General features: G+C 37.4%; 2 protein-coding genes across 3 annotated transcripts; both read right to left on the bottom strand.

Annotated features, from left to right (window-relative positions):
* Positions 1–1,712: 1,712 nt before the first annotated feature.
* Positions 1,713–12,523, bottom strand: LOC143886883 (uncharacterized). 2 transcript variants are annotated; one of them, XM_077391053.1, is made up of 6 exons: positions 11,787–12,523; positions 3,761–3,850; positions 3,523–3,623; positions 2,458–2,504; positions 2,257–2,333; positions 1,713–2,135 (listed from the first exon to the last, which is right to left on the bottom strand). In XM_077391053.1, the coding sequence occupies exons 1-6, from the start codon at positions 12,063–12,065 to the stop codon at positions 1,860–1,862; spliced, it is 870 nt and encodes a 289-aa protein (XP_077247168.1). In that variant the 5' UTR covers positions 12,066–12,523; the 3' UTR covers positions 1,713–1,859. The 2 variants fall into 2 exon arrangements, with proteins under 2 accessions (XP_077247168.1, XP_077247174.1); XM_077391059.1 differs by having other exon boundaries at positions 3,529–3,623.
* Positions 12,524–15,469: 2,946 nt separating this feature from the next.
* LOC143878592 (uncharacterized) lies at positions 15,470–22,591 on the bottom strand. Its single transcript, XM_077380870.1, has 2 exons — positions 22,223–22,591; positions 15,470–15,798 (listed from the first exon to the last, which is right to left on the bottom strand). Exons 1-2 carry the CDS (start codon positions 22,409–22,411, stop codon positions 15,574–15,576), a joined length of 414 nt encoding a protein of 137 aa, XP_077236985.1. The 5' UTR covers positions 22,412–22,591; the 3' UTR covers positions 15,470–15,573.
* Positions 22,592–25,908: the final 3,317 nt, after the last annotated feature.

Raw genomic sequence — 25,908 nt, 5'->3', positions numbered from 1 at the left:
GAATACCATGCGTCATGGAAAATGACCGAAATACCCTTATATAGATTGTAAGAAATTTTAACAGCCAGAAAAAGTATAAGGCAGTGAGAGGAGTGAATTTGAGTAGTGTAGTGCAGCCATGGTTTAAAATTTCGGATTTCGGTGGGGACCGATGCCGAAATTCAATTTTTCGCCGTTTTCAATTTAATGACATTATTTATTTAAAAAAAGCGTCACAAAATTTCGGAATTTCGGTCCGGAATTTCGGTTTTTGGTGGGGTCTGAAACGGTTACCGAAACCTAAATTTTAAACCATGAGTGCAGCACATTCAAGCAGTGTGGTATAATGGTGTGTGTGTGGGAGATGACATCCACACTCCCTTGCATTGATATTGGAACTCCCTATATTTTAAATGTATGTTTTACTGTACATAGCTTGTTAGGAATTTTAACACAGAAAAAGTATACAATAGGGAGAAGAGTGGCATTGTCAAATATTTGGCAAGAGACAGATTTTTGGAAACTGTGTATTAATTTCAAACCCAAAATTATTAACATTTTGCAAAAAAGTACTTGAAACAAAGAATGATCTAAATGTAAGGGGATAAAAAACTTTGGAAAATTTACAGAGAAAAAAGGAAAGACGTTTAAAAATAAAGAACTTGTTTGAAGCAGGGTGGTGAGAGATGAGGAAAGACCCGAGAGGGCACTAATCCAACTAATGCTAACAGGCTTCGTAGCAAACTAGCAAGCTGAATAACGCTTTTATTGTCCATTCAAAGGATGCATTGTCTCTTCAAGTGAAGAAAAGAAGGGCGAGAGTGAGGAGAGGATGAGAAAAGGCTAAAAAACAGGGAAAATGTAAATCACATTTTCAGTAGAGTTTCCTCACGCCCTCTTACGTCTCTCCCTCTCTGGCCATCCCTCACCATTGAGTGAACTAATATTCCATGAAAAAAAAAAAATCATGATTGCCAAACAAGGCCCATAAGGAAAGTTTGATCAAGGAATCTTTAAAATTGACGTGAAATATGATTGAAAAGTTTCTATTTCTATTGCAGTACGTATATCAGAATCAAAACGCATAGGGAACCAAAATCGCTGTTCCTATTTCTATTGAAGTATATATCAAAATCAAAACGCATAGCAAACCAAAAGCACAAGTGCATTAGTTATACCAGTGTTTAAAAACTCCTTGACTCGACAAGGAACTCGCCCGAGTCGACTCCTTTCTAATATGGTATATATTGAATTATCAAACATGTGCAACAGACACATGTAACCAGTTGTTTGATTATGTTAAATTATTATGGGTGATTTTTTCATAGGTGATGGTTTTTGAGTGAGTATTTCCTTATTCGAGCACATCTTAAATGCCCGTCTTTTGGGCATGTTTTCATAACTCTACAAGATTTCTATTTGAAACCGATATGTTTCTATTTTCTTCTTGTATTTATGCATATAGATCATTCACATGGTAACTTTAAACATCCAATAAATGTAGCATGAACTCCGACCCGCGTTAGCGAAGCGTTATTCTCATAGCGAGGAGCTTCGAGTTAGCGAAGCGCTGTAGTAGCGCCGAAGCGGTATCATTGTTGAATGCTCAGTCTCGAAAGAGCCTTGTTTATATTTTTGGGCAATCAAAGCCCCCATGAACCTAAAGACAGTAACAGGTCATGGAGGACTTCAGTTCCTATTCTTTATCAAACCTATGCCAAACCAAACAAAGATGAACATAAACAAAAGTCCTTCATATAACTTAAAGCTCCCCTTGAAAGAGAAATCACCATACAAGTAGGTAATATAATCGGTATAACTTTTATTCAATTGTATCGGTTCATTTATTGTTTTTGAGTTTTATGGAAATAACGGTGACTTCACGAGAAGTCATTGAAGGGTAAGTTCTCAACAGGGTCGAAGCTTGAAATTGGTTCAAGCAGTGGATAGTTTTCCATCGTTCCATTTTCCAAATCTATTGGAAAATCCAGTGACAAGGTATTGTCAATGCCTTCCGCATTCATCTCTTCATTCATCTCTTCAGTGAACGGAACATTTTCGTTGTTCAAATAAGCCAGTTCAATAACCTGGGCACCCGGCACACCCGGCTCCTCTCTGGGTAATGTTACACGAACTGCTTTCTTTGCTTGTATAACCTGAGAATGAGTTTGTAGACAAACGAACAGAACAGATACAATGAGCAGTTGAAGGCAACTAAGCTGATGGTGTTGAAGATGTAGAGTAAAGAAAGTTTAAGGAATGGAGAGGATTTATTACATATTTCAGATTGAATTCATCTCTGTAAAACACGACGGTATCATCGGCCTGTAAGTTATGTACCCTAACAAACTCTCCTGGGATAAATTAAGGCAGGCAAGATTATATGCATTTTCTGCTAGAAGTTAACACTTAAAAGACAATCACTATTGATTTCAAATGAGAGAGAGAGAGAGAGAGAGAGAGAGAGAGAGAGCTTACTAGTATTCTCAAGAATATACATTCTGGTCCTGTTATTTGGCCAATATCTGTAAGCAATGAGTTATGAGCATCAAGTAAGATTATATCAGAAGCCTTATGACAAATTAAAAAGAATGCAGTTTAATTCCCAAATCCAACACGCATATGATTTTGGTATGCCATACCTACCCAATTTACTCGCATATTTCTTCTACCTATGCTTTGAAAAAAATTATTTGGTTGACTCGGGGATCACCTCCCCTCAACTCAGTGGACTTCTTTATCAGAAAAGGGCAGGGTGGCAAGACATGTGCCTCATTTAACTCAGCCAACAAACAGTCAACTTGCCAGAATCAATATTGTAATTCCAAGTCATTTGCTGATCGAATTGCACCGAGGGATGGATTTTCCAAACAATGATTTTACCATTAAGCAACTAACCAATAGTAATATTTTTATAAACTTGAAACCTTTTTCTGGTTTAAATAGTTCAGATGAGAAGCTTCTCAAAAAAAGAAAAAAAAGGTGAAGATCTTATATGCTTTTATGAGCTAGGGTGCTAATAAAGTATCTGTACATATATTATAGATCAAGGTACAGCCAGACAGTATCTTGCAGACATTAATGGACATAACCAGTGTTAGCTTTTGTGTTATGCATATCGTTTCTTTAAATTTTAAAACTTTAAGCGGACGTTTGGATACGCGGATTTTAGAATCTTGGATTTCCTCAAAATCCTGCATGGCAAACAAGGGAAGGAGGAGACTGTCCCGTCGTTTTTGGATTTCTCACCCCTCTTTTCGTCGAGCGAGAGAGTAGGAGATCGTCCTAAATCCAGGTTTTAGAAATCTCAAGATGGGGGAGAGATTTCTAAAACCTGAATTTCTTACTTAAAATCCAGGATAATAGATTGTAAAATCCAGAATTTTACACTACTTTCAGACTAAAACCTGGATTCTAAAATCCACATATCCGTGCTCCTTTCCAGGTTTCTGGAAAATGCGACATGTCTATATCTCAGCTACCATATCTATATTTAGGCATAACAGATGTTCATGAAACAAATAGGAGAAGATGAATTTAGACTTGAACTTGAAGTGCCACACGTCGTAGCTATCCATGTCCAGCATCTTCATATGGATGCCATCCCTGGCAGTAAGTATTGGAAGGTAGGCTTCAGCTTCCCTCTGAAACACAAATTCCTCAATCAGTTTTTCATAAATGCTCCGAGAGCAATGAAGAACAGTAGTGGAACAGAGGGTGGCATGCTATAAAGACACATGTACTGCCTCCGTATGTAAAATTATAAAGATTAAATGCCAACCTTTGGAAGCACAATCCTCCCAAGGGGACCGACATCGCTTTTTTTAAGTTCCTTACGAAGAAGGTATACCAGAGAAGTGTTTTTAGTTTCCTACAAAAAAAGATCACCACAAAGTTATCAAACCAAAGACCATGGTAAACTGCTAAAAAAATGATACCCAGCACATTTCCAAGCTAACAAGAGGCCAATACATTTAGCACCCAAATTAGGAAACTGATACGACATCTAAATAGCCATCATATGACATTGCTAGCTTTAGCAGTTGGCAGCTAAGTCTAGATACTGATTATTTGATTTCCAGTGAAGAGCATGGCCAATATAATAAGATAACAAAGGAATAAGAAAGATTTAGAAGAGAAATGATTCATTAGAAGAATATACAACACGTCTTCACTTTTACAGGTATACTTGAACAAGGAACAGTATTCAAAAACTTCAGGTAACAGTATCCAAACTTCAGGTCAAGTTAAATGGCTAGCTTTGTTTCTTTAAAAACTAAAACAACTTGATCAAATATCCAAATTGATTTTTATTTTTTTATTTTTTAAAGAGCATACAAATTGAGTTGAATCTGTCCTGTCCACTTATAAATCTGTGTGGCTTCATGTTACTAGATTAGAAACCAAACATGCCCAGTTTTCTTAGAAATAAGCAACAAAATTGATAGTATAGAATGCTATCGATATGCATTCAAAATTTCAAACTAAATGTTCAACGTATCTTCACATGGTTAATGAAGAAACAATGGGTAACTTGGTTTCATTATAACAAGAAAATACTCGATCAATTACTCAAAAAAGAAAAGAAAAAGTGAATACTCAACTGAGTTTTGAGTAAGCTCGGGCCCAGCACCTCATCAAGCCAAGACTTGTGTCAATTTTTTAGACCGTACTAAGGAGCAACCCATACCACTAAGCCTACCCTTATGTGCACTATTCTCTAACTTCATAAGTTTTGTTTCATATAACTTCACTAAGACACTAAACATCCCATACTTAGCATAAAAGATAACCAACACATTCAATAACTATGAAAACTAGCATGCATGTATGATTTGTGGACACGGACATTGAGTGTTGGATGCAACAAACACCCAAAATTTAGAAACGGGGACACGGCTCAAATAAAAAGTATATATAATCATAATCTATGGTTATGGATTCGTGTGTCGAGTTTCGACACGGATATGAGTTGTCTGACATGAGAACATCTAAAAATCTAAAAATGGTGAGAGGAACAAACATATAAAATTACTCACTACTATCATAATTTGTAACAATATAAACATGGTATTCAATTAACAAACTAATAAATCCTAGAATTAATCAACTATAATCTAAAACAAACATGAGATAATCAAATAACAACACATTCATCAATTTAATCTAGTTCTCATCCACCTCCAATATACAACGAGAAAAGGAGACCAATATGATATAATGAATATAGTAATGGAATAAGAGTTTGTTTAGAGTTTTAGGTTCAACCGTTCAAGGGAGGGGATATAACATCAAATATTAGTTAGAGAAGAGCTAAAAAAGATTTTAAAAATAAAAGAAGAGTTTCTAATAAGAGTTAATAATATAAGGGGTAAACACAAGATTCTATACTAAAATAGAATGCCGCACTTACACAGTACAAAAAAGTGTCCACATGCCCACTTTAAGTCTAACATTTCTAGCATTACATTTAAAAACATCAAAGGAGTGTCGACACGTGTCGACACGCGTGTCATGTCGGACACGGCACGACACTTGTATCAGCAATAAATTCAGAGTATCGGCTAAATCACAAATTAAATACTCAATTTTTATATAATTCGACGCGGTTTATTCAGGAATAAGTAATCAATAATATATCTATATCAAAACCAACACCAATAGTTTTGCTTTAAAAATCTGACATTGAATTTCGTTTAAGGTTCCTTTTTTGTTATTTTCTAAGAGAGACAGAGAGAGTAAATATATCAAATTATTAGTAATCCCATATATTAAATTCTGACAGGGGTGGAGCCTCCCGAACCAGGCAGCTTAAAGCTTAATTTTGATGGCTCCAGCATTGGAAACCCAGGCCAGCTGGAATGAGGGGTGTTCTAAGTGATGAGATGGGGGTTGTGATACGGGCTTTTGTGGGTCCTATTGGAATGACAGACTCTAATGAGGCGGAAGTTCGAGCTGTGCATCGGGGTATCAAAGTACTAGAGACGGAGGTCATGGACAAAGTGGTGGTGGAGGGGGATTCCCTTAATGTGATTTGTTGGCTTAGGGGATTCCTCTTTACTTTTCCTATTGCTTCTTTAATGCTTTTCGCTTCCCCACATTTTCCATTTTTAGACTCCTCACTTCTCGCTTCGATTTCCACTTCCCACGTCGCTTTCCGCATATGCTTCCCACTCTAACAGCTATAGTAATTTCATGTGGTAATTAGAACAATAAATACAGCCTTAACTAAGCATTATCATCTCCCAGCAACTCGATCAAAATCAAGCCTTATGTTGAGTCTACCATACACAACAAACTAATAAAAGAAAACTCCATGAGTTCTTGAACAATGAACACTGTTCGAAAGCTTGATCAGGTACTTCAAGAACTCGTCGAGTAAACTCACATAATCAACAGTAGGTCGAGTTAAAGGGCTACCTTAAAAACTAAAACAACTTGATCAAATATCCAAATTGATATTTTTTAAAGGAATATACAAACTGAGTTGAATGTCTTGTCCCTTTATAAATCTGTATGGCTTCATGTTACTAGATTAGAAACCAAACATGCCATAGTTTTCTTAGAAATGACCAACAAAATTGATAGTATAGAATGCGTATAGAATGCTATCGATATGCACTCAAATTAAATGTTCGACATATCTTCACATGGTTAATTAAGAAACAAAACAACGGGTACTTTGGTTTCATTAAAACAAGAAAATACTCAATCAATTACTCAAAAATATTGAATACTCAAAAGACTTATGAGTAAGCTCGGGCCCAGCTTCTCATCGAGCCAAAAATTGTGTCAAGTTTTTAAACCATATTGAGGAACAACACATACCACTAAACCTACCCTTATATGCACTCTTCTCTAACTTTATATGTTTTGTTTCACGTAACGTCGTTAAGAAACTAAATATCCCATACTTAGCATATAAGATAACCACCGCATTCAATAACTATGAAAATCATCACGCATACAAACTAAATAGCAAATACTCAATATTTACATAATTTGACATGGTTTATTCAGGAATGAGTAATCAATAATATTACCAATGGTTCTGCTTGAAAATCTGAGATTGAATTCCATAAATAAAATTCTGGCAAAGATAATATCAGGTTTCAAAACTATTTTTAGTAATTTCTTACTATAATTAGAGCAAAGAAGACAGTTTTTAAGCGGACATTAACATCTTTGCCCCCATTTGAATAAAACAAAGCATTGTGTCAAGCATTCCTTAAACGACATAATAATATAAGAAAATTCCGTATCCAAAATTTCCCAGCAATAGCATTCGAAAAGGATTGGGCTGCGTGTAGACCCCTCGTCATCCAAGAAGAAATATATCAAACATTCCAGATAAATGCATTGAAACAGAATCAAGCCTCTTGTCAAGCCCACCTTATCCAACAAAATCTTCCCAGATCCAAACATTTCACATGGATTTGGAGAGAATTGAGCATCATGTTGGATTCATATCGCCCAACAAAAATAGGATCAAACATTCCCGACCTGAACATTAACTCATCACATAGTGTCGGACCTTAGGTTCATAATTTCATGCATACATGGGTGCGTGTACCTTCAAATGGAACTTAAAATGAACTTTTTTCTCTTCAATAACTTAAACATTAAATTTAGGTGAATAATATTGTGCACCTTCAGAGAGCGAGCCTTGGCGCAACGGTAAGGTTGCTCTATTGTGGCCTGGTGGTCATGGGTTTGAGTCACGGAAACAGCCTCTCTGCACAACAGGGGTAAGGCTGTGTACGTCTAGCACTCCCCAAACCCCGCAATGGCGGGAGCCTCGTGCACTGGGACGCCCTTTTTTAATATTGTTGGCCTAGGCAGGTTATTGGACCCAGATCGAAGTATGACCGAGTGGTCATAGGCCTTGTGCTAGCAATGCCCCCGGGTCTGGACTCTTAACAAAGATAATGGTAGTGCCTTTCCCATCAGCATTGCTTTTGGGATAGTTGGTAAGCGCCACGATCCTACAAGTGGTATTAGAACCAGGTCTCACGTTCGAACCCCCCCCCCCCGGGGTCATTGTTGAGGGGGAGGGTGGAGGGATTGTTGGCCTAAGCGGGTTACTGGACCCAGATTGGAGTATGGCCGCGTGGTCCTAGGCCTTGTGCCAGCAATGCCCCCTGGTCTGGACTCTTAATGAAGATAATGGTAGCGCCCTTCCCATCAGCAATTGCTTTTAGGATAGTTGGTAAGCGCCACAATTCTACAAATACATCAAGCTTGCAAGACTAAAAATCCCTAAAACTTGCAATTTTAATCAGATCTGAAGTAACCCTAACTTACGTTAATCTTTCCTCCGTTACTATAAGTTTATAACCATTGTTTTGAGAATCAGAAACAACTAGTAAATAGTAGTAGGGATCAAATCATATAAGATCATAAATCATAAGCTTCATTCATTCATACATATATATATATATATATATATATATATATATATATATATAATTATAAACAAATCAGAGATTAACAAAATAGCACATTATTCTTTTTTTATCCAAATCCATTGATTTAAATAGAAACTACAATGATTATGTATTCGAAAATATCATACGAACTTAGAAGCACGAAGCGAGGGCGGGGCGGGGGATGGCAAGCTTGGGTCCTCGAAGAGTCTAAGTTTGGGAGTGCCAAGGGAGCGTGTATGTAATATTTTATTTATTAATTTATTTATCTTTCAAAATTCAAGTACATCAAAAAGTAATAAAAAAGTAATAGTTTCTAAATATATATTATTCAAAATTTAAGTACATCAAAAAGCAGTAATTTAACCATCTTCATTTACGTGCACTCATTCTTCGTGCCTTCTGAAGATGCACAAGCTTTTGTGCTTGCTCCAATGAAGTACTTTGAAGAGTTGGAGGAGTTTGATGCAAGGAAGTTGGCGATGGTAAGACTTACGGAGTAATAGAAGCAGGCTACGAGCGTCATGGGAGCAGTTCCAGTTTCTTTGGAGTCACGCTCCTCGGAAGCTCCTTCCTTTTTTTTGAATGGTAACAGAATATATTAAAAGTAGACTGAGGGGGTCCCCCTTACAATATAACGACACACTTACAAGCCACGAGGATCTTATACAACCCCAGAAAAATCACTTAGGGCGGAAGAAAATCAAAAAGTTCAAGAACCTGCTTCGATACTCCATCTTTTGCCAACTTATCTGCCACAGCATTAGCAGATCTTTTCACATGCTGAAAAGGTACCGGACGTCCTTTTAAGAGGTCTTTTATCTCATCAAAGAAATGAAGGAATCTCCACGGAGTACACCTAGGGCCCCTAAGCACCGAATCGAGGTTCCAAGGTGGGAGCGGCACCAGAGGGAAGGTTCCTGCTTCTAAGCTTCTCAGCATATGAATTGTTTGCTGACAAGCTTATCGCATACTAATTATCTGAATCCTATCCAAACAGAGCATATTGGTTAATAATTTTTTTTTAATGGCCTTGGTTAATAATCTTAAAAATAACAAAAGAAACTGGATCATATTATAAAAAATTGTTAAGTCATTAATGTTGTCCTCATTATAGTCATCTTCCTCTTCGATGTAAGTAATGCCCTCAAGCACACGCACTATGCTAGACTAGTTTAAACAGGTTTGAATCATTCAAACTCCATCTTCTTTGCCTTGTTCCTTCTCACGAGAGGACCTTCGAAGGCTTCTTCTAATACAGAAGGGGGAAGGAAATCTTTCGAAAGTAAATCCTATTTTCATTTATACAAAACTTTAACTAGGATAAATTGCATGAATCATATAAATCGTAGGATTTAAAGTTTCTATAAAAATCACATGATTCATGCAAATTAAGACTCAATCATGGGATTCAAGTCATAACCCATGAGATTTAATTTGAATCGTAAATCTTCAGATTTTAAAAACAATGACTATAACCATATCTCCTTTTATTCACTTCCAATGAGGCCTATTACATCCTTCATGTTCACTTCCGATGACGCTTCCTTTTTACTTTTCCCATTGCTTCTTTAATGCTTTTGCGTTCTCGCATTTTCCATTTTTAGACCCCTCACTTCTCGCTCCCACTTCCACTTCCCACGTCGCTTTCTGCATATGCTTGCCACTCTAACAACTATAGTAATTTCATGTAGTGATTAGATCAATAAATACAGCTTTAACTGGACCTTAGCATCTCCCAGCAATTCAATCAAAATCAATCCTCGTGTCGGTATGCCTCACCCAACAAAATAATAGAATAAAATACGGATCCGAATATTTCTGGGAATAGCATGCGAATTGAATTGGGCCTTTTGTCGGCTCCGCATTACCCGACAAATATCAAACATTCCCTATTAATGAATTCAAACAGAATCAAGACTCTTGTCGAGCCACCCTTACCCGACAAAATCATTGTAACCCGAACATTTTCCAGGAAAAGCATTTGAACAGAATTGAGCCTAGTATTGAACTCGCGCTACCCGACAAAAATGATATTAAAGATTCCAGATCTTCCCATTCAAACAGAATCAAGCCTCTTGTCGAGTCCGCCTTACCCGACAAAATCATTCTAATCCAAACATTTTTTAAGGGAAAGCGTTCCAACAGAATTTATCCCATGTAACCTTAGAAAAAATAATATCAAACATTCCAGATCTAAACATTTTTGGTAACTCGCCACGTTGTGTCGGGCATCGGGTTCAGTATGATAACTTTATTATATGTGTGTGTCTTCTCTTTTCCTGGCATACTAAGAAGCCGATTTTTTTTTTACGTCTTTATTCTATTTCTTATTTTTTGCTAGAGATTTAGCAACTGAAAACTTATATCAATGCATTAAAATGATTTTTAAAGATTATAATAAAATAAATATAATAAAGAAAATCGGTTATTCGGCTTATATTATAGAACTATATTAAGAAAAAATGTTATAAGATTGCTACAAAAATAAAAAGAGAAATGAAAATTTTATTTTGTTGCTAATATAGATAATACCATACATCATGAAAGAAATTTTAAAACGTCGTAATACACTCAAAACTTAAAGATAGAATAAATTATTTCTCTACTGATAAGTGATAACACAGCATTAAAACTTCTATCAATGTATTAAAAAATGAATTTTAAAGATTACAATAAAATCAATATAATAAAGAAAATCGGTTATTCTGTTTCTATTATAGAACTATATTAAGAAAAAAAAAATGTTATAAGATTGTGACAAAAATAAAAAGAGAACAGAAAAAAATATGATTGTTTTTTTTGAAATGGCAAAAAAAATAAAATAAATAAATTATGATGTTGCTATTATAAATTTATAATACTCTACATTATGAAAGAAATTTTAAAAGATCCTAATACAATCAAAACTAAAAAGGAGAAAAGAAAACATAGAAGATATTATTTGTCTACTGATGAGTGATAACACAGCCATTAAGAAAGAAATATAAAAAGATTACAAATAAAAAATAAAACAGTTTGTTTCTACTCAGTTCCAAACGAGAGTGAAAAAAAAAAAAAACGAAGTAACAGTAAAACTAAATTAAGAAACCGAACATGACGAAGAACAATTTCTAAGCTCTCTAATTCGATCCTGCCTTAAAAATACAATCATGATGTCAGATCGCAGCAAGAAAAAAAAATTAAAATATTACAAAAAAAAAAAAAAATGTTTCTACTCAGTTTCCAACTTCTAAGCTCTCTACTATAAGAAACTGAACTTGAACTCATAAGCTCTCTAACTCGATCCTGTCTTAAAAATCAAAGAATATCGTAAAACAATCTCCGACTAAGAAGGATAAACATATAACATAAGATCTGGAAAAAATAGAAGATTCTTACATTTAGCCGGAAAGAACTAGTCTCCGGTCTCGGAAACAGATTCCGCTGGAATGACCTACGTTCGATTCTCGGAAACAGATTCCACGGCGTCGGATGCATAGATAAATCCAAAATCCTGGGGATCGGAGCACCAGTCCTCTCCATTCTTCTTCGTCCCGATCCAAGCAAACCTTCTCCTCTCAGATCTGGATCTGAATTCTCGAAATTTTGATCGATTCTCTCGATTGAAGCTGAATTTGAGCTTCTGATCATCAAAGGGCGGAGATTTAGAGGATCCATATCTCTTTCTTGGAGAATAAGATAAGTTTAAGTTACAGGTGGATTGAGAAGAGTGAGAGAGGAGAGTATATATAGAGGTAAAGGAGAATCGAAAATTTCTATATTTAGGAGAGATATTGAAACTCCTGTCCGAGAATTGCTGGAGATTCATGTAACTTGGCAGCATTTTGTCCGCTTTTGCTCTTTTGTTAGGGTTAGGGTTAGGGTTTTTGTGGGAGTGACGGGTGGGAGGAGATTCTTGTGGAGAGGAAGGTCCAGGTGTTGAGAAAGATCTGAGGACTTCAACAGTAATCAATAAATAGGGGTTTAGAAACCGCGCTGGAAAAACCTCTGAATTTGGGATAAGAAGAGGGTTTCATTTTGAATTTCAGGACTCGAGAAAAACCCGCTGTTATAACTCTCTCTCTCTCTCTCTCTCTCTCTCTCTCGTTTGCTCGCGCGTGGCAAGGGATTTTTAATGCGGGGCATATCTGCATTAAAATCGCAAGGAGATATTTTATAATTTATCTGATGTGGGGCCCGTATTTTTACGGTTATGCCCAGTAGGCCTCAAGGTGAATAGGTGTATTTGTAGGTGTTAAAACATGCTTTGTGGCCCAACAAATGGACGGTCGTACTGTACCTTTTCCAAAAGTACGTGATCATACAGCAATGTGGGGCCATGTGAACCCATATTTTTCAAAAACTATGGTGCGGCCCACTCGTAGGATGATCCAAACCGTCAATTTGTCAGGCAACAATGTAAATAGGTGTTAAAAAAATGTGGAAAGGCCACACCATACCGTATTTTAACACCTATTTATGTTGTTGCCCAATAAATGGACGGTGTGGATAATCCTATTGAGTAGGATGTAACCGTACTTTTTGAAAAAGTATCGTACAGCCCACTCCATAGGATGATCCAAACCACTCATTTGTTGGGCCACCCAACAAATGGACGGTTTGGATCATGGAGTGGGCCATACCGTAATTTTTTGAAAAAATACAGTTTCATAGAACCACAACGTATAAACCCATATTTTTCAACAAGTACGGTACGGCTCACTCGATAGGATCCAAACCGTCCATTTGTTGGGCCACAACGTAAGTAGCTTGTGGCCCTGCCACATGTTTTAACACCTATTTTCCTTGTGGCCCAACAAATGGATGGTTTGGATCATCCTATGGAGTGAGCTGTACCATACTTTTTGAAATTTTGAAAAATACGGCTTTATGGGGCCACACATCATATAGAAGAGATTTTCTATGATGTGGGCCTGTTGGGCCGTATGAACCCGTGTTTTTCAACATGATCCAAACCGTACTTTGGAGTTTGGATAACCCTATGAAGTGAGCAGTACCGTACTTTTTGAAATATACGGGTTTATGGGGCCACACATCGTATAAAGGGAGATGATTATTTTCACTCCCCCTACATTAGGTATGCGCTCGCCTTATAACTTGGTTTGACGTCAAAAGTGCGAAACTTTAACGCTTTTTGACGTCGAAACACATTATAAGGGAGGTGTATGCGTAATGCGGGGCGTGAAAATATCATCGCCTCATAATCAAAGAAGAAAAGAAAAGGGATTCTGATATTGGCACTTCCACGTGTTTCAATAGTTTTAATAGTTGCGCTAGCTTACCTAGTCTTTTTTTGTTTAAAGCTAAGTTAATGCTAATTTATTGTTTAACCAGCTGTCGAAAAGGTTATTACAATTCCCAAAAAGCTCTCAAACGCCCATTAAAAATAAAAGACAAGGGGAGTTAGTGCAATTATCAAATATGGCAATGCACTGCTATATTTTTACAACAGCACTAATCGCTATGTTTTAGATTTACATTTTGCATAAAAACCTCTTTACAAGGGATAAGAAGAGGGTTTCAATTTGAATTTCCGGGCCCGGATAAGAAGAGGGTCTCTGTGTGCCTCGCAAGACAACTTCTCTTGCGGGGGTCATGGCCCCATGACTTGCAAAACTCCTTTTATATTGCATGGATGTACAGGCATGCTTTAGGTAGTTTAGTGGCCATGACCCCAATGATAAATGCAGCCTAAGTGTAAATTAGTCCGGCCCCCAAGTGTAAATTCCTGGCTCCACCCCTGGGCACTGCCATGATTTATAGTTGCACTAACTTAGCATGTCTTGTAATAGCTTTATATTTCGTAAGCCAGTATAGTCCTGTATTTTTCAAAAGGTAGTGTACAGCCACACCATAGGATGATCCATACCATCCATCTGATGTGCTACATAGTAAACAGGTTGTGCCAAAAACTCATTTCCACATGGTGTCAAGAAGTCTTCTAGTAAAATAGTAGTGAAGTAGTCTTTAAGTAGTCTTCAAGTAAGCCTCATAAGTGTTGTTTGGTTGTCTTGTAAGAGGGGATTAGTCATATTGGACTTCAAGGAACTCAAAGGGGCTTGAGGAGTGAGGTGTAAGTCCCACACTACTTCTGACTTCCTCTTTGAAAAATGTGAGTTAGTTGGGAGGTTTGAGATTTAGCTCTACGATTCTTCCAAATCACATTCTCATTATTAGAACACCCACCTGAAAATCCTTCTCACATGGGTAGAACTTCAAAGTTCTATCAGGGCAGTTGCTTACCCTCCCATGGAAGATGGACCAGAAAAGGTACTCAGCTCACGAAAAAATGAGAAGATATAAAAAATAGATAATAGAAAATTTCTAAAAAGAAAAAGAATATTAAAATACCCCTATATAATGAAGAGTTCTGCAGTAGAAAACGAAGAGTGGAACCGAAAGTAGAATTGGCCAAATCCCTCCACTCCCACATGGCATAGGAGGGCTACTTTTGCCATTTTAAAGAAAAAAGCTAAAAATAATAGAACTAAGATTGCTAACCTGTGAAGGCTATTTGTTCAGTTATATTCGGTTACCATATCATTATTCTATCAAGAAAGATGATCAAAATACCCTTATCCCATGAAAAATGACCAAAATAACCTTGTCTAATGGAAAATGAGAAAGACATGAAAAAGAAAAAAACAAGGGCACTGATATTACCCCCCTTTTGTAGGATAAATCACCCCCCGGACCGGATGTGAAGCCACAACCGGCCTCTCTCTCTCTCTCTCTCTCTCTCTCTCTCTCTCTCTCTCTCCCTAGCAAGGGTTGGTGTTTCTAGGTTTGGCTTGGAGTGGTTTGATTATCTCCCACCTTGATTTTGTATTTTCGTCTTTTTTCTCTTTCTGTAATTTCCTAGAACCATCTTGGTTCGTCTTTTAATATACTCTTTTTTACCGTCTCAAAAAAAAATCATATAATTCACAAACACAAGCAAATCAAAATCTACAAGGGGCTGGTACAGCCACCCACTACTTTTGATCTTTGACCCCGATCTCATAAATGCAGAAACATTTCATTACAAGTTGTAGGAAGTAGGAACTCATGAAAAAAGAAGAGGTATAGAAGGAAATTGTCAATTATGTAACTTTGTTCTACATGGTGAAATGAGTACAATAAAAAAAATGAATAGAAAAAACCCCAAAAATACTGCTTTTACTATTCAGACCCACTGCAATCTGCCCTTATACTCCACACTCTGATGGATATTTCCATCCACAGCAATTATCTGTTTTCTTACTTTAGCTGGTCGTGTACTGTACTTCAATTCAAACTTTGGCGACGCTCTCTGATTGTCCAAAGCTTCTGGCAAGACCTCATTGAGGAACTCATCAGCAACATCCCCATCTTCATCTATTCTAAGGCGCTTCGCGTACCACCCCAGACCCTGATCCAACATTTGAGAAAAAATAAATAAAACAAGGTTATATATTGTGTAACATGCTTTGACAGTTTCTATACCGGAATTTATCTAGGAACCCCGGTTGGCACCTTAAATTTTATTGATATTAAGGAAAATACATAAGAAAAGGACATGGGGCCTTGACTCAAATCCCACAAACAAACAAAGAAATCACTTGGACTGACTATTAGGAATTCCTAATGCTTTGATAGTCTGATCTTAGGGAAAAATACACTTAGACCACCTGTGCTTTCTGACACATTCAACTTAACCCCTAATGTTTAAAAGTTACAAGTAGACCCCCTGTGGTTTGAATTTGTGTAAGGTACACACTATACCCCACCCACCCCCCCTCAGTCGACGTCCACAGATTGAAGGGTTAGGATGATCCTATGGAGCTGGGCACACCCTATCTACGTTAGGGCCCATCAAATGAACACTTTGGATCATCCAAACAATGTGGACCCACTGTGTTTTTGGTAGTGTTTGGATTCGGGTATGGGGTTTGGAGGGGTGTATGGGGACGTCATTAGCATTGATAGCGTTTCAAAAGAGGGGGCCAACATTATACAAATTGAAACCACAGGGGGTCTACTTGTATTAGGTGTTAAGTTGAATGTGTCAGAAACCACAGGGGGTCTAAGTGTATTTTTCCCTTGATTTTATGCTCCTTATAATCATTTCAGCTGGTCGGTATTTAGTTTAACATGTTTTATCTGCATTGGCATATGTATCTTTTCAAATGTTGGAAGCATTCAATAATCTCCAATAAAAAGATAGGCAGAAATCACACAGGATAACATGCACTAACATATATATTTTAGAATATTTATATTCATTCAGGCTTGTCACCACAGTATGATGCCGACCTAGAGGATTCAACTTTAATGACAAAGGGCAATGACTGCATTAAAGAAAGAGATACGACGTCATGCGGGAACTCCCACGTGGTAGCATCTGTAGCTCTGGATGAAGCTGCAAATGCTAAATGCCTGAACCTGACCTGGTCTTAATAAGTGAACAACTCAAAACCACGACAAAGAAGTATCTCATATTGTGACAACACTGAATTTGAATGACATACAGTTTCTACTCCCCTGGGAACTAAACTCACTCTCAGATTAAACAAGCAAAGAAGGACCCATAGTAACGCAATTGCTAATGATGATAACAGACAAGCAATTCCATTGAAATACTGAACATGTTATAGTTGGGCACCTTAACATTACTTAGAATTGAGGACAAAATTAGTCTCCAATAACTCTTAGGCCCTCCATTTCCTTCACTATCATGATGAATATGCTTCACTTAATCTCCGGTATTGGGAATCAAACAATGAGCGGACCTCTATTCAACTCGGGTCATCATAACCCATGATACGTTATGCATGGGCAATGTGCAGAGCTGGTAACCTTCTCTGTGGATAAAGCATAAAAAGTAGCTTAATGAAGGGGTCCACCCCAAGACGACACCTCTTAAAGAACTGTCATGATAAATTCCATGAAAGAAGCCAAATAAGTTTCACCATAGTTCTCGTGTAGTGGGCAGAGGTGTTTGTATCAACTTAATGGATATTTCAGACATAAAGGAGGTCATGAAACAAGGATCAAATTAGCGGACTTCTCTCACAGCTCAATGATAACTGAAGTTATTTTCAGAAAACCATTCTTTCTATTTCGGCAAGGCTGGTTAGCCATCACGTCCAACCATAACAGTTTGCTAAAAACGTGAGTTAAACTTGAAGTTCAATAGGCCATAACAGTATCAGCTACTTAAAAAAAAACCAGGACATATCAGTTTGCACCCTTCAGATCCTTAAAAGCTCACCGAACAAGAAAAGAAAGCTAAGCGATTCTTGCTAGATCAAAACCAGAAAATATCGATATATTTTCCAGTGACCAACACTTAACAAGAAATCTTGTTGAAAATCAATGGATGGTCATCTGCCATTTTGCGTCATGGCAGTTGACAAATTTATGCTCAATGAGGCATGCGAACCATTCTTGCATTGTAGAAAGGTTATCCACACAGAAAAGAGGACATATGGTAAACCCATGATTTGGCCGACACTTTGAATTTACTGCCGACACACATGTCCTGCCATGTCCGACACGACACGCGTGTCCACCCGTGTTGACACTCCTTTGGACACTTTTAAATGTACTGCTATTAATGTTAGACTTAATGTGGGTGTGTGGACACATTTTCGTGTCGTGTCAAGTGTGAAATTTTGTTTTATTACTGCATATTGTGTTTACCTCTTTAATATTAACTATTCTTTGATTATAAACTCTTTTTTAGCTCTTATTTAACTAATATTTGTTGTTGTATCATATATATCCTTTCTATTTTAGCCGTGTCCCCATTTGTAAATTTTGGAGGTTTGTCGTGTCCGACACTCTGTGTCCGTGTCCACAAATCATAGTGGTAGACCATCATGCAACTACTTTATGCAACGAAACCCTAAAAAAGTAAAAAACAATCAAAACTTGTACAAGGACTGATGTGTCCCATGACTACATCATAAAACCTTTCTAACCAACAATATACATCAACTGCAAGCAGATCTTAATGGCATGAACAGCAGCTTTATTGTAATTTTTCTCGCACCAATATTTTCCAACCAAAAACTGCTAATTCGGCAACCATCCCCTCATTTCCATTTCAAAGAATTTTCCCATGGTTAGTTGGCAATAGTGTTAGATTCCACACAATATGTTCCGATTTTGATTGTCTTCGGAAGTGTCATATTCATGTCACCTTGGCCAATGATCTTTTAATTTCAATTCTAACTGGCTCTGTTATTTCTCCACACATCTTTTTGTAGCTGATGGCTTCCATGTTCCAACATTTCATGTAAGTCCCTTCTATAGTAATCAAATTGCTAAGTTGCTAAATTGTAATACAACATTTTCCCCAATGGGTTTTCCAGGATTTCAAACAGTTTGGACACGTGGAATCCACCTTCAACCTTTGGTCATAAGTTATGATTTAGCCGACACTTTGAGTTTATTGCCGACACGACACCCATGTCCACACGTGTCGACACAACTTTAGACACTTTTAAAGATACTAATAGAAGTGTCAGTGACTTTTATGTATGTATGTGTATGTGTGACACTATTTCTAAATTTTTAGGGGTTGCCATATCAGAAACCCCGTATCCGTGTCAAAACTTGGCACACGAATCTGTGTTTACAAGTCATGATTATATGTACTTTCTATTTTAGCTGTGTCCCCGTTTCTAGGAGTTTGCCGTGTCTACCACTCCGTGTCTACCACTCCGTGTCCGTGTCGACACGCGACACCCGTGTCCTTGTCCACAAATCATAGGTCATAAGTGAGAGCTTTGGTATTGACAAAGGGGTCACACTTTGAAGATGAGCATCAACAGCTAAAGCCACAACATGGTTCTATTCAGGTAACCTAGGGCATCATGATATGCATATATTGCACATCTTCTCCAAACACTCTTCGAGGTCATTTGATAATAAAACCCAGCATTCCAAACTTTAGGATTGGTCCTCAACAATAAGAATGGGACTCTACCTCTTGTCAATCACTAACATAAGTTGAGCTATTCCATAAATTTCATATTATGATCATTCACGAGGGTTTTTTTTTCATGGAGGAGAAAGACTAGTTAAAAAGAGCCAAGAGACCATGACCGAGGTGGTCAACATATAACCCACGAGAAGAATAAAAAGGAAAAACAAAGCAAAAAACCAACAAACAGCATGAGTTACATGGATATATGCAAGCAAATGTATAAGTGATGTGTATTGTAATACAAATTAAGATGCGCATAGGATGGAAAATTACGATTCTGGTAGTCAAGAGATATAAGCCAAAAGGTTATATATGATCAACTAAGAATATAACTCCCAAACTTTCACAAGCATAACAAAACATCCAATAAAAGCCCCACAAACTAACATATATACTCCCTACACCAACCACAAATCTTACTTTTAATCTAAGCCATCCACCATAGACTAATCTCAGTCGTTAATTGGGGCCAAACAAAACTATCCTAAGGGTCCTTTTGGATAGACCAAAAAATAAGAAATCAAAGTAAAAGGACATATTTTCCATTTACTGGCATTATTTGGTTGCCATTTACTATTCACGCAGCAGTCCTTATCAGCTATATTCATTTATTTCTAATACTTTATACGAAAATCCATTGATATATGATATAAGAGAGTATCTTCTTAGGAAATGTCATCCAAAGTACATATATGTGAACATTAATGTTGTTCAAACTTCAAAGTGTATATTGTAGGTAAATACATTCTGTAAGTGGGTGCACATGAAACACTCTTCAATATTTTCCGTAGAATCCATTGTGGTGTTCGTAGCGACTATGGAATCTAGCGTGGCAATGGCAGCAACACCAATGGCAGATGCAAGCAGGGAGACTCTACCTAGTAATGGCAGTAGGAGGTTGCCGGTTTTTTTTTCTTGATGAATAGACATGTATAAAACCTGATGCACCATAAAAGTGGGCAGTAGTACAAGGACAAAGAGTTGGATAAAAGAAGTACCACATGGCTAAGGGTTAGGGGCGGGAGTGAAGCATAACACCTATCTGATAATTGTAACTCTCTAATATTAAATGAGGCCAGCAACAATATTAATTATTAGAGCCCCAACTATATTGCAATTATATGAAAGGAAAAACACAAATACAAAATTAGTGAATTACTGCAATTCACTAATGCAAATATAGACAAAAAATATATGATGCTGTCCACTAGAATTTAGGAGGAGGAAGGAAAACTATAGATTAGAAAAAAAATGGAAAAAATATATAGATTAAAACAGTCTATTAGAGAAGACGAACAAGGAAGGAAGGAAGAAGGAGAAGAAAAAAGAAACGAAGAACAGAAGGGAAAAAATATAGGTTATGAGATTAAAAAAAGGAGAGGGAAAAAAATAAAAACAGTCCGTTGGAGAAGAAGACGAATGTTATAAGCTGTTTCAACAAATGATATTCTGCCCAATAGACTGATGATCCAAGAATTGGAGATTGATCTGTTGGAAAACAAAATCCAACCCTACCAAGGTACAAATTTAAAATACATGATTTTTCTTTCAAATGGTCTCAACTCTCAAGTGTATACATAGGGTAATTTCTTTTAGCATGGATGGAGAGATTTCACTAGCCCAGATAGGGACTATGACTTCATAGACCTCGCCACAATGAATAAGCAAAAACTGTAAGGATCTAGCATTTCAGATAAGAACATTAAGGTTAAAAGATTATACCTGGGATACAATTTGAGTCCAGTCATTTTTCATGGGGTTAAAGTTTTTCAAGAAAGATTGGACTTCTATTGAGTCTTTGAACAAAAAGTAGGGCAGTGAAGTAATTTGTGTGTCCAAGATGGATCCGCATAGCATAGTTGCTGATAATAAATTCCTCAAATGCAAGATAAACAAAAACAAAATGCAGGGTATTAAACACCACAAAGCACAAAACATCCTAATTAACTCTCATGACCGAACAAATAATTTCCCAGGTTATTTGGATCAAACATTCTTCCTTACACTCCTCCAACGTCAGTCAACCTATTCAGTTTCTATGTTAGGTACCTAAGCAATACACCAAAAGCTCCAGAGCTAATGGAAACGCATTATGCTAGGCCCTTTAAACCTGCCCCATACAAGATTGGGTCACACCTAGTCCCTGTACCTATGCAAGCCCTCACTCAGGACTGTAACATTCTACGGTTTCCACCACACTTCCGCATCTGTTGTGGTTTTCACTCTGGCCTTTTTTTCCAGGTGGCCCTTTCCAAATGTCGCCCCTTCTCAGACTCGAACATGTGACATGGTGGTTGCTCTGATACCAAATGTTATGTACCAAACCAATATGCCAAAAGTTCCTGAGCTAATCGAATGCGTTAAAGTCTAAGGTCCTTTAAACTTGTCACATATCAGACTAGGTCCCACTTAGTCCCATACCTATGCAAGCCCCCACAGGACAAAAACATCCTAGCAATCAGAATTCGACCATCCTATTTTTCCTTAAACACATTGAAATCCTTTCGGCATCTAACCCAGTAGGTTAATACAACCCTTGATGATAAATGTCCAAAAAGTAAGGTTGTAACCTTAGTCCCTATTTGGATTGCAGCAATTTTATAAAAATAATTAGGAAAGGAAAATAATTCTAAGCTTTCTTACTGTTTTTTACTTACTAAAAAAGATGTCATGAACCGACCCTATTCAAATTTTACTTAGAGAGACCTTCAATTTATGATAATACCACCTTAAATTAACCATAATCATATTAGGGAAGCAAAATTGTGGAAGAAAAAAAAACCCAAGAAATTTTTAGAAGGAATTGACTGAAAAATATGAAATACCCAAAAAAATAGAATCAAAGAAAGAAAAAGAGTACCTGAACTCCACCTTCTCCAAGATTGCAAGGGGAGAGAACAGGGCCCTGATAGACATTAAACCCTTTGGTGGGGCGATGATGACGTGTCTCTTCCTTAACCTCACGATCTTCTTTCTCATTTTCGTTCTTATCGTGGTTTTCGTCCTTCAAGAACCCAAAAATGCCCGCAATCCGTCTCAAAAATCTCATCTGATTTTCTTCTAGTTATCAGCACAAAAAACCCAGAAACCCCAAATCAGACAAAGAAACCCGAACTCAATGATCTTTAATTTTTTAGAGCGTTCTTGGAAGAAGAAAGGGGCAAGAAAGAAGAACTCGATCGAGAGTGCTTTTGGTTTTTGGGGAGGGGGATGAGTTTTTTAAAAGAAACCTTTGGGCTACTTTAGTTTCAAGGAGGCTCGTTATTAAAAAGAAGTGATATATTTTCCCCATGTCTTTTTACTTCGGACAACCCCCTCTAGTGTATTTATTACTACTCTTTTAGACTAGAGGAGGCTGTCTCAAGTAGGAAAGGGGGTGAATATATCACTTCCCGTTATTAACTAAGAAAGTTTACAAGGTCAGGTCCTGAAAGATAATAGCCGTCCGATTGATTTGATCATTTGTCAAACTTTGACTTATTTGCCAGATAAATACTAATCAGATGGATAACGTGTCCTTAAAAATGGGCGGCCTAGATCAAACATCTGCCACATGTATGGTAGAGATGGTGCCAATAAAGCTTCACGTTGGACAATCATGCTCTAACTCACTCCAAGAAAGAGGGCCTGGAAAAGGCTACTGATGATGTTGGCACTATCTTGTTTTGATAATAGCACTAAAACATCTTGTCTTTTATTATTTAAAAGGCTGTGAAAAGTTATTACATTTCCCAAAAAGCTCTGTGAAGCCATTAGAAAAGAAAAGACAAGATCAGTTCGTTCAATTATACAAATTAGTAATGCCAAAATCTCTTACAAGAAATCCTAAGACCGCGGGAATTCGAAACCCTAGATCTGAAATTCCGTTCATTTCATTTCCGATCATAGTAACTCTTTCATTAGTTTTTGCCATTAAAAAAAAAGGGCGGTGATAAATTCACCCCCTTCTAGGATGAATTCACCCTGTATTTTTTAAAATGAACTTTACAACCCACACCATAGGATGATCCAAACCGTCCATTTGATAGGCCACAATGTAAATAGGTTGTTCCTCAAAAATCATTTCCACATGATGATCCCAACCGTGAAACCGTCCATTTGATAGCCACAATGTAAAGAGGTTGTGCCCTAAAAATTATTTCCACAGGATGATCCCAACTGCGAAACCGTCCATTTGATAGCCGCAATGTAAAGAGGTTGTCCCCCAAAAATTATTTCCACAGGATGATCCCAACCATCCGATCGATAGAAGTTTTCATAATGTGATTCCCTCTTTTGATCGGAGGGTTAGAATCATCTTGTGCAAATGATTTTTGGTGCACTACCTATTTACGTTGTGGCCCATCAAAGGGGCGGTTTTGGATCATCCTATGATGTAGGCTGCACAATCCATTTTGAAAAATACAGGGTGAATTCATCGCAGAAGGAGGTGAATCTATAGATTTCTTGGTTATTCGGATTCAACTGGATCTTAGCGTATTCGGCCGAAATGCCTGTGGCAGCTTCGGCTATATATTTCTTGAATCTTTGTGGTTATAATCTAGTCAGTCGCCTCTATCGCGACGATGTAGCGTAAGAATTCCACTTTCATGCCTCATTTTTTCTTTTATTTTTAATTTTGTTCTTTATGTGTAAGAATCCCACTTTCATGCCACATAGGCTCACTTTCCAACAGATTTTGTCGTTAGTAATGAGGTGGCTGGTCTCTGATGCAACACACCTTCCGAGAATTGCCTTTTGCGATGGACCCTAGCAAATCTCTTTTTATATTTTTCATTCCTAAAATAAAAAGTGTTACAGTAGGACCAGTTGATGTGTTTGAGAATCACCTCTAGTACAACTCTCAGTGATTTCTTTGCAAACAAGAGGTTACAGATTTCTCCTATGACATTTTTTATGTTCATGGTCTCGTTCATGTAGCGAATGCGTTGCAACCTCACATCTTCATTCATAAACCATGATATGATTAGGATCTGCATTGCTCACACCGTGATTGTGCATCTTCACAGTGGGAAAATAACTCATAAGAGAAAGTGTGCTCTCTTGCAATATATTATATTTCACGTATGCAATAAAAGATACTGCAATAGAAAATAATTTATCATGAATCCAATCAGGTCTTTGTGCAACCTATGAATTGTACAAGCCAATGAAATCAAGTTCCGTCTAGGAGAGAAAATCACTTTCGACACACCTCTTGGTTGTTTTAAAATGGCAACATTAGAGTCCTGAAGATATAGACTAGTCTTAGCATTATCAATTAAAGAGAGTGAACTTAGTATCAAGTGTCATTATCTTGAATAATAAATGACACATAAAGTATGGATCCCTTAAGTTCGAAATGGCCTGGAATTAATATCATATCTTTGTATATTATGATTTCTATTTCGTAAGTACTCCGGAAAAAGATTTGTGAATAGATTAAGGCATTACTATTCACATTTAGAATTCTATGTGAGGTCTTGGTGCGAGTTAGGTGCTTAGTAGAGGAGAGTATACCATTATATTGAGAAATAGAATAAAGGTGGCTTTTGAATCCATTATTACTCGCCACTCTTTTCTGAAATTTTGGTTTCATATGAACTAGAAACCTTATTCTAGAAAAACTTGATTCCTTTGGCTATGAATCAAGGTCTGGAAGTATAATGGATTCTCTCTAGTTTTTCATTTCCCATTTAGTGATTTTGGTTCTTTTCAGGGCAATCCTTATTGACTTGGATTGCACTTCTCTCAAGGTCAGACTTGGCCCACCTTGCATTAGAATGAGATAATCAGTATTGTTAGAAATAAATGAAATCGCGTGAACAAGAATTTATCCAATCAGTGGCTTAAGTTTTTTAACCATATATCTGAGGATAGTTGGGTAATAGAAGAATTCTAGATTCACTTGATTTTACCGATTTAAACAATAATACGGGGTACATTGAAGGAGAAATATACAAAGATTAATCGGTTTAGGGTGTCACCAAGAGTATTGATCTACTAAAGGTCATTCACTATGACATCTTGGATCTTTGGTGGAGATGGTGGAGGTGGATGACGGTGGCTAGAGGTTTTCCGGATTGGGGTCGGATTTTGGGAGGTTTGGATTAGAAAAGTGGGTTTTCCTGGTAGAGATGGAATGGCCGGTGGGGTTTGCCGGATTTCGGCCGGAGGAGACGAAGATGACGGCTCCCCTTCTCTCTCTCTCTCTCTCTCTCTCTCTCTCTCTCTCTCTCTCTCTCTCTCTCTCTCTCTCTCTCTCTCTCTCTCTCTCAGTGGCTGTTGTTGGTGGAGATGGTGGAGGTGGATGACGGTGGCTAGAGGTTGAAGATGGTGGTAGTAGGTGGTCGGAGAAGAGGAGATGGGAAAAATGAAATGGGTTTGGTGAAAATGGAGGAGGTGGAAATGGTGGCTGAAACAGAGGTGGTTATGGTGGTAGTGGAGAGGGTGGTGGATGGGTTTTGGGTAGGGAAATGGTGATGGCGGAGGTGGTGGATGACGGTGGTGGAGAGGGTTTGATGGGTTTTGGGTAGGAAATGGTGATGGCGGAGGTGGTGGATGACG

Source organism: Tasmannia lanceolata, unplaced genomic scaffold (genome assembly GCF_043159265.1).
Source record: "Tasmannia lanceolata isolate RefF3 unplaced genomic scaffold, GAP_Taslan_0.1 ptg000002l, whole genome shotgun sequence".
NCBI classification, from domain to species: domain Eukaryota; kingdom Viridiplantae; phylum Streptophyta; class Magnoliopsida; order Canellales; family Winteraceae; genus Tasmannia; species Tasmannia lanceolata.
This window is presented reverse-complemented; position numbering and strand designations above follow the sequence as displayed.

What these genes read in the sequence shown, in the direction of transcription:
- LOC143886883 (XM_077391053.1), bottom strand. Translation starts at nt 12,065, where the DNA reads ATGGATCCTCTAAATCTCCGCCCTTTGATGATCAGAAGCTCAAATTCA. An exon ending in GGAGGATTGTGCTTCCAAAG is followed by an intron (nt 3,624 to 3,760) that starts GTTGGCATTTAA and finishes TTTGTGTTTCAG; the next exon opens with AGGGAAGCTGAAGCCTACCT. An exon ending in GTGTGGCACTTCAAGTTCAA is followed by an intron (nt 2,505 to 3,522) that starts GTCTAAATTCAT and finishes CATTGCTTACAG; the next exon opens with ATATTGGCCAAATAACAGGA.
- LOC143878592 (XM_077380870.1), bottom strand. Translation starts at nt 22,411, where the DNA reads ATGAGATTTTTGAGACGGATTGCGGGCATTTTTGGGTTCTTGAAGGAC. An exon ending in TTGGAGAAGGTGGAGTTCAG is followed by an intron (nt 15,799 to 22,222) that starts GTACTCTTTTTC and finishes ATGTTGGATCAG; the next exon opens with GGTCTGGGGTGGTACGCGAA.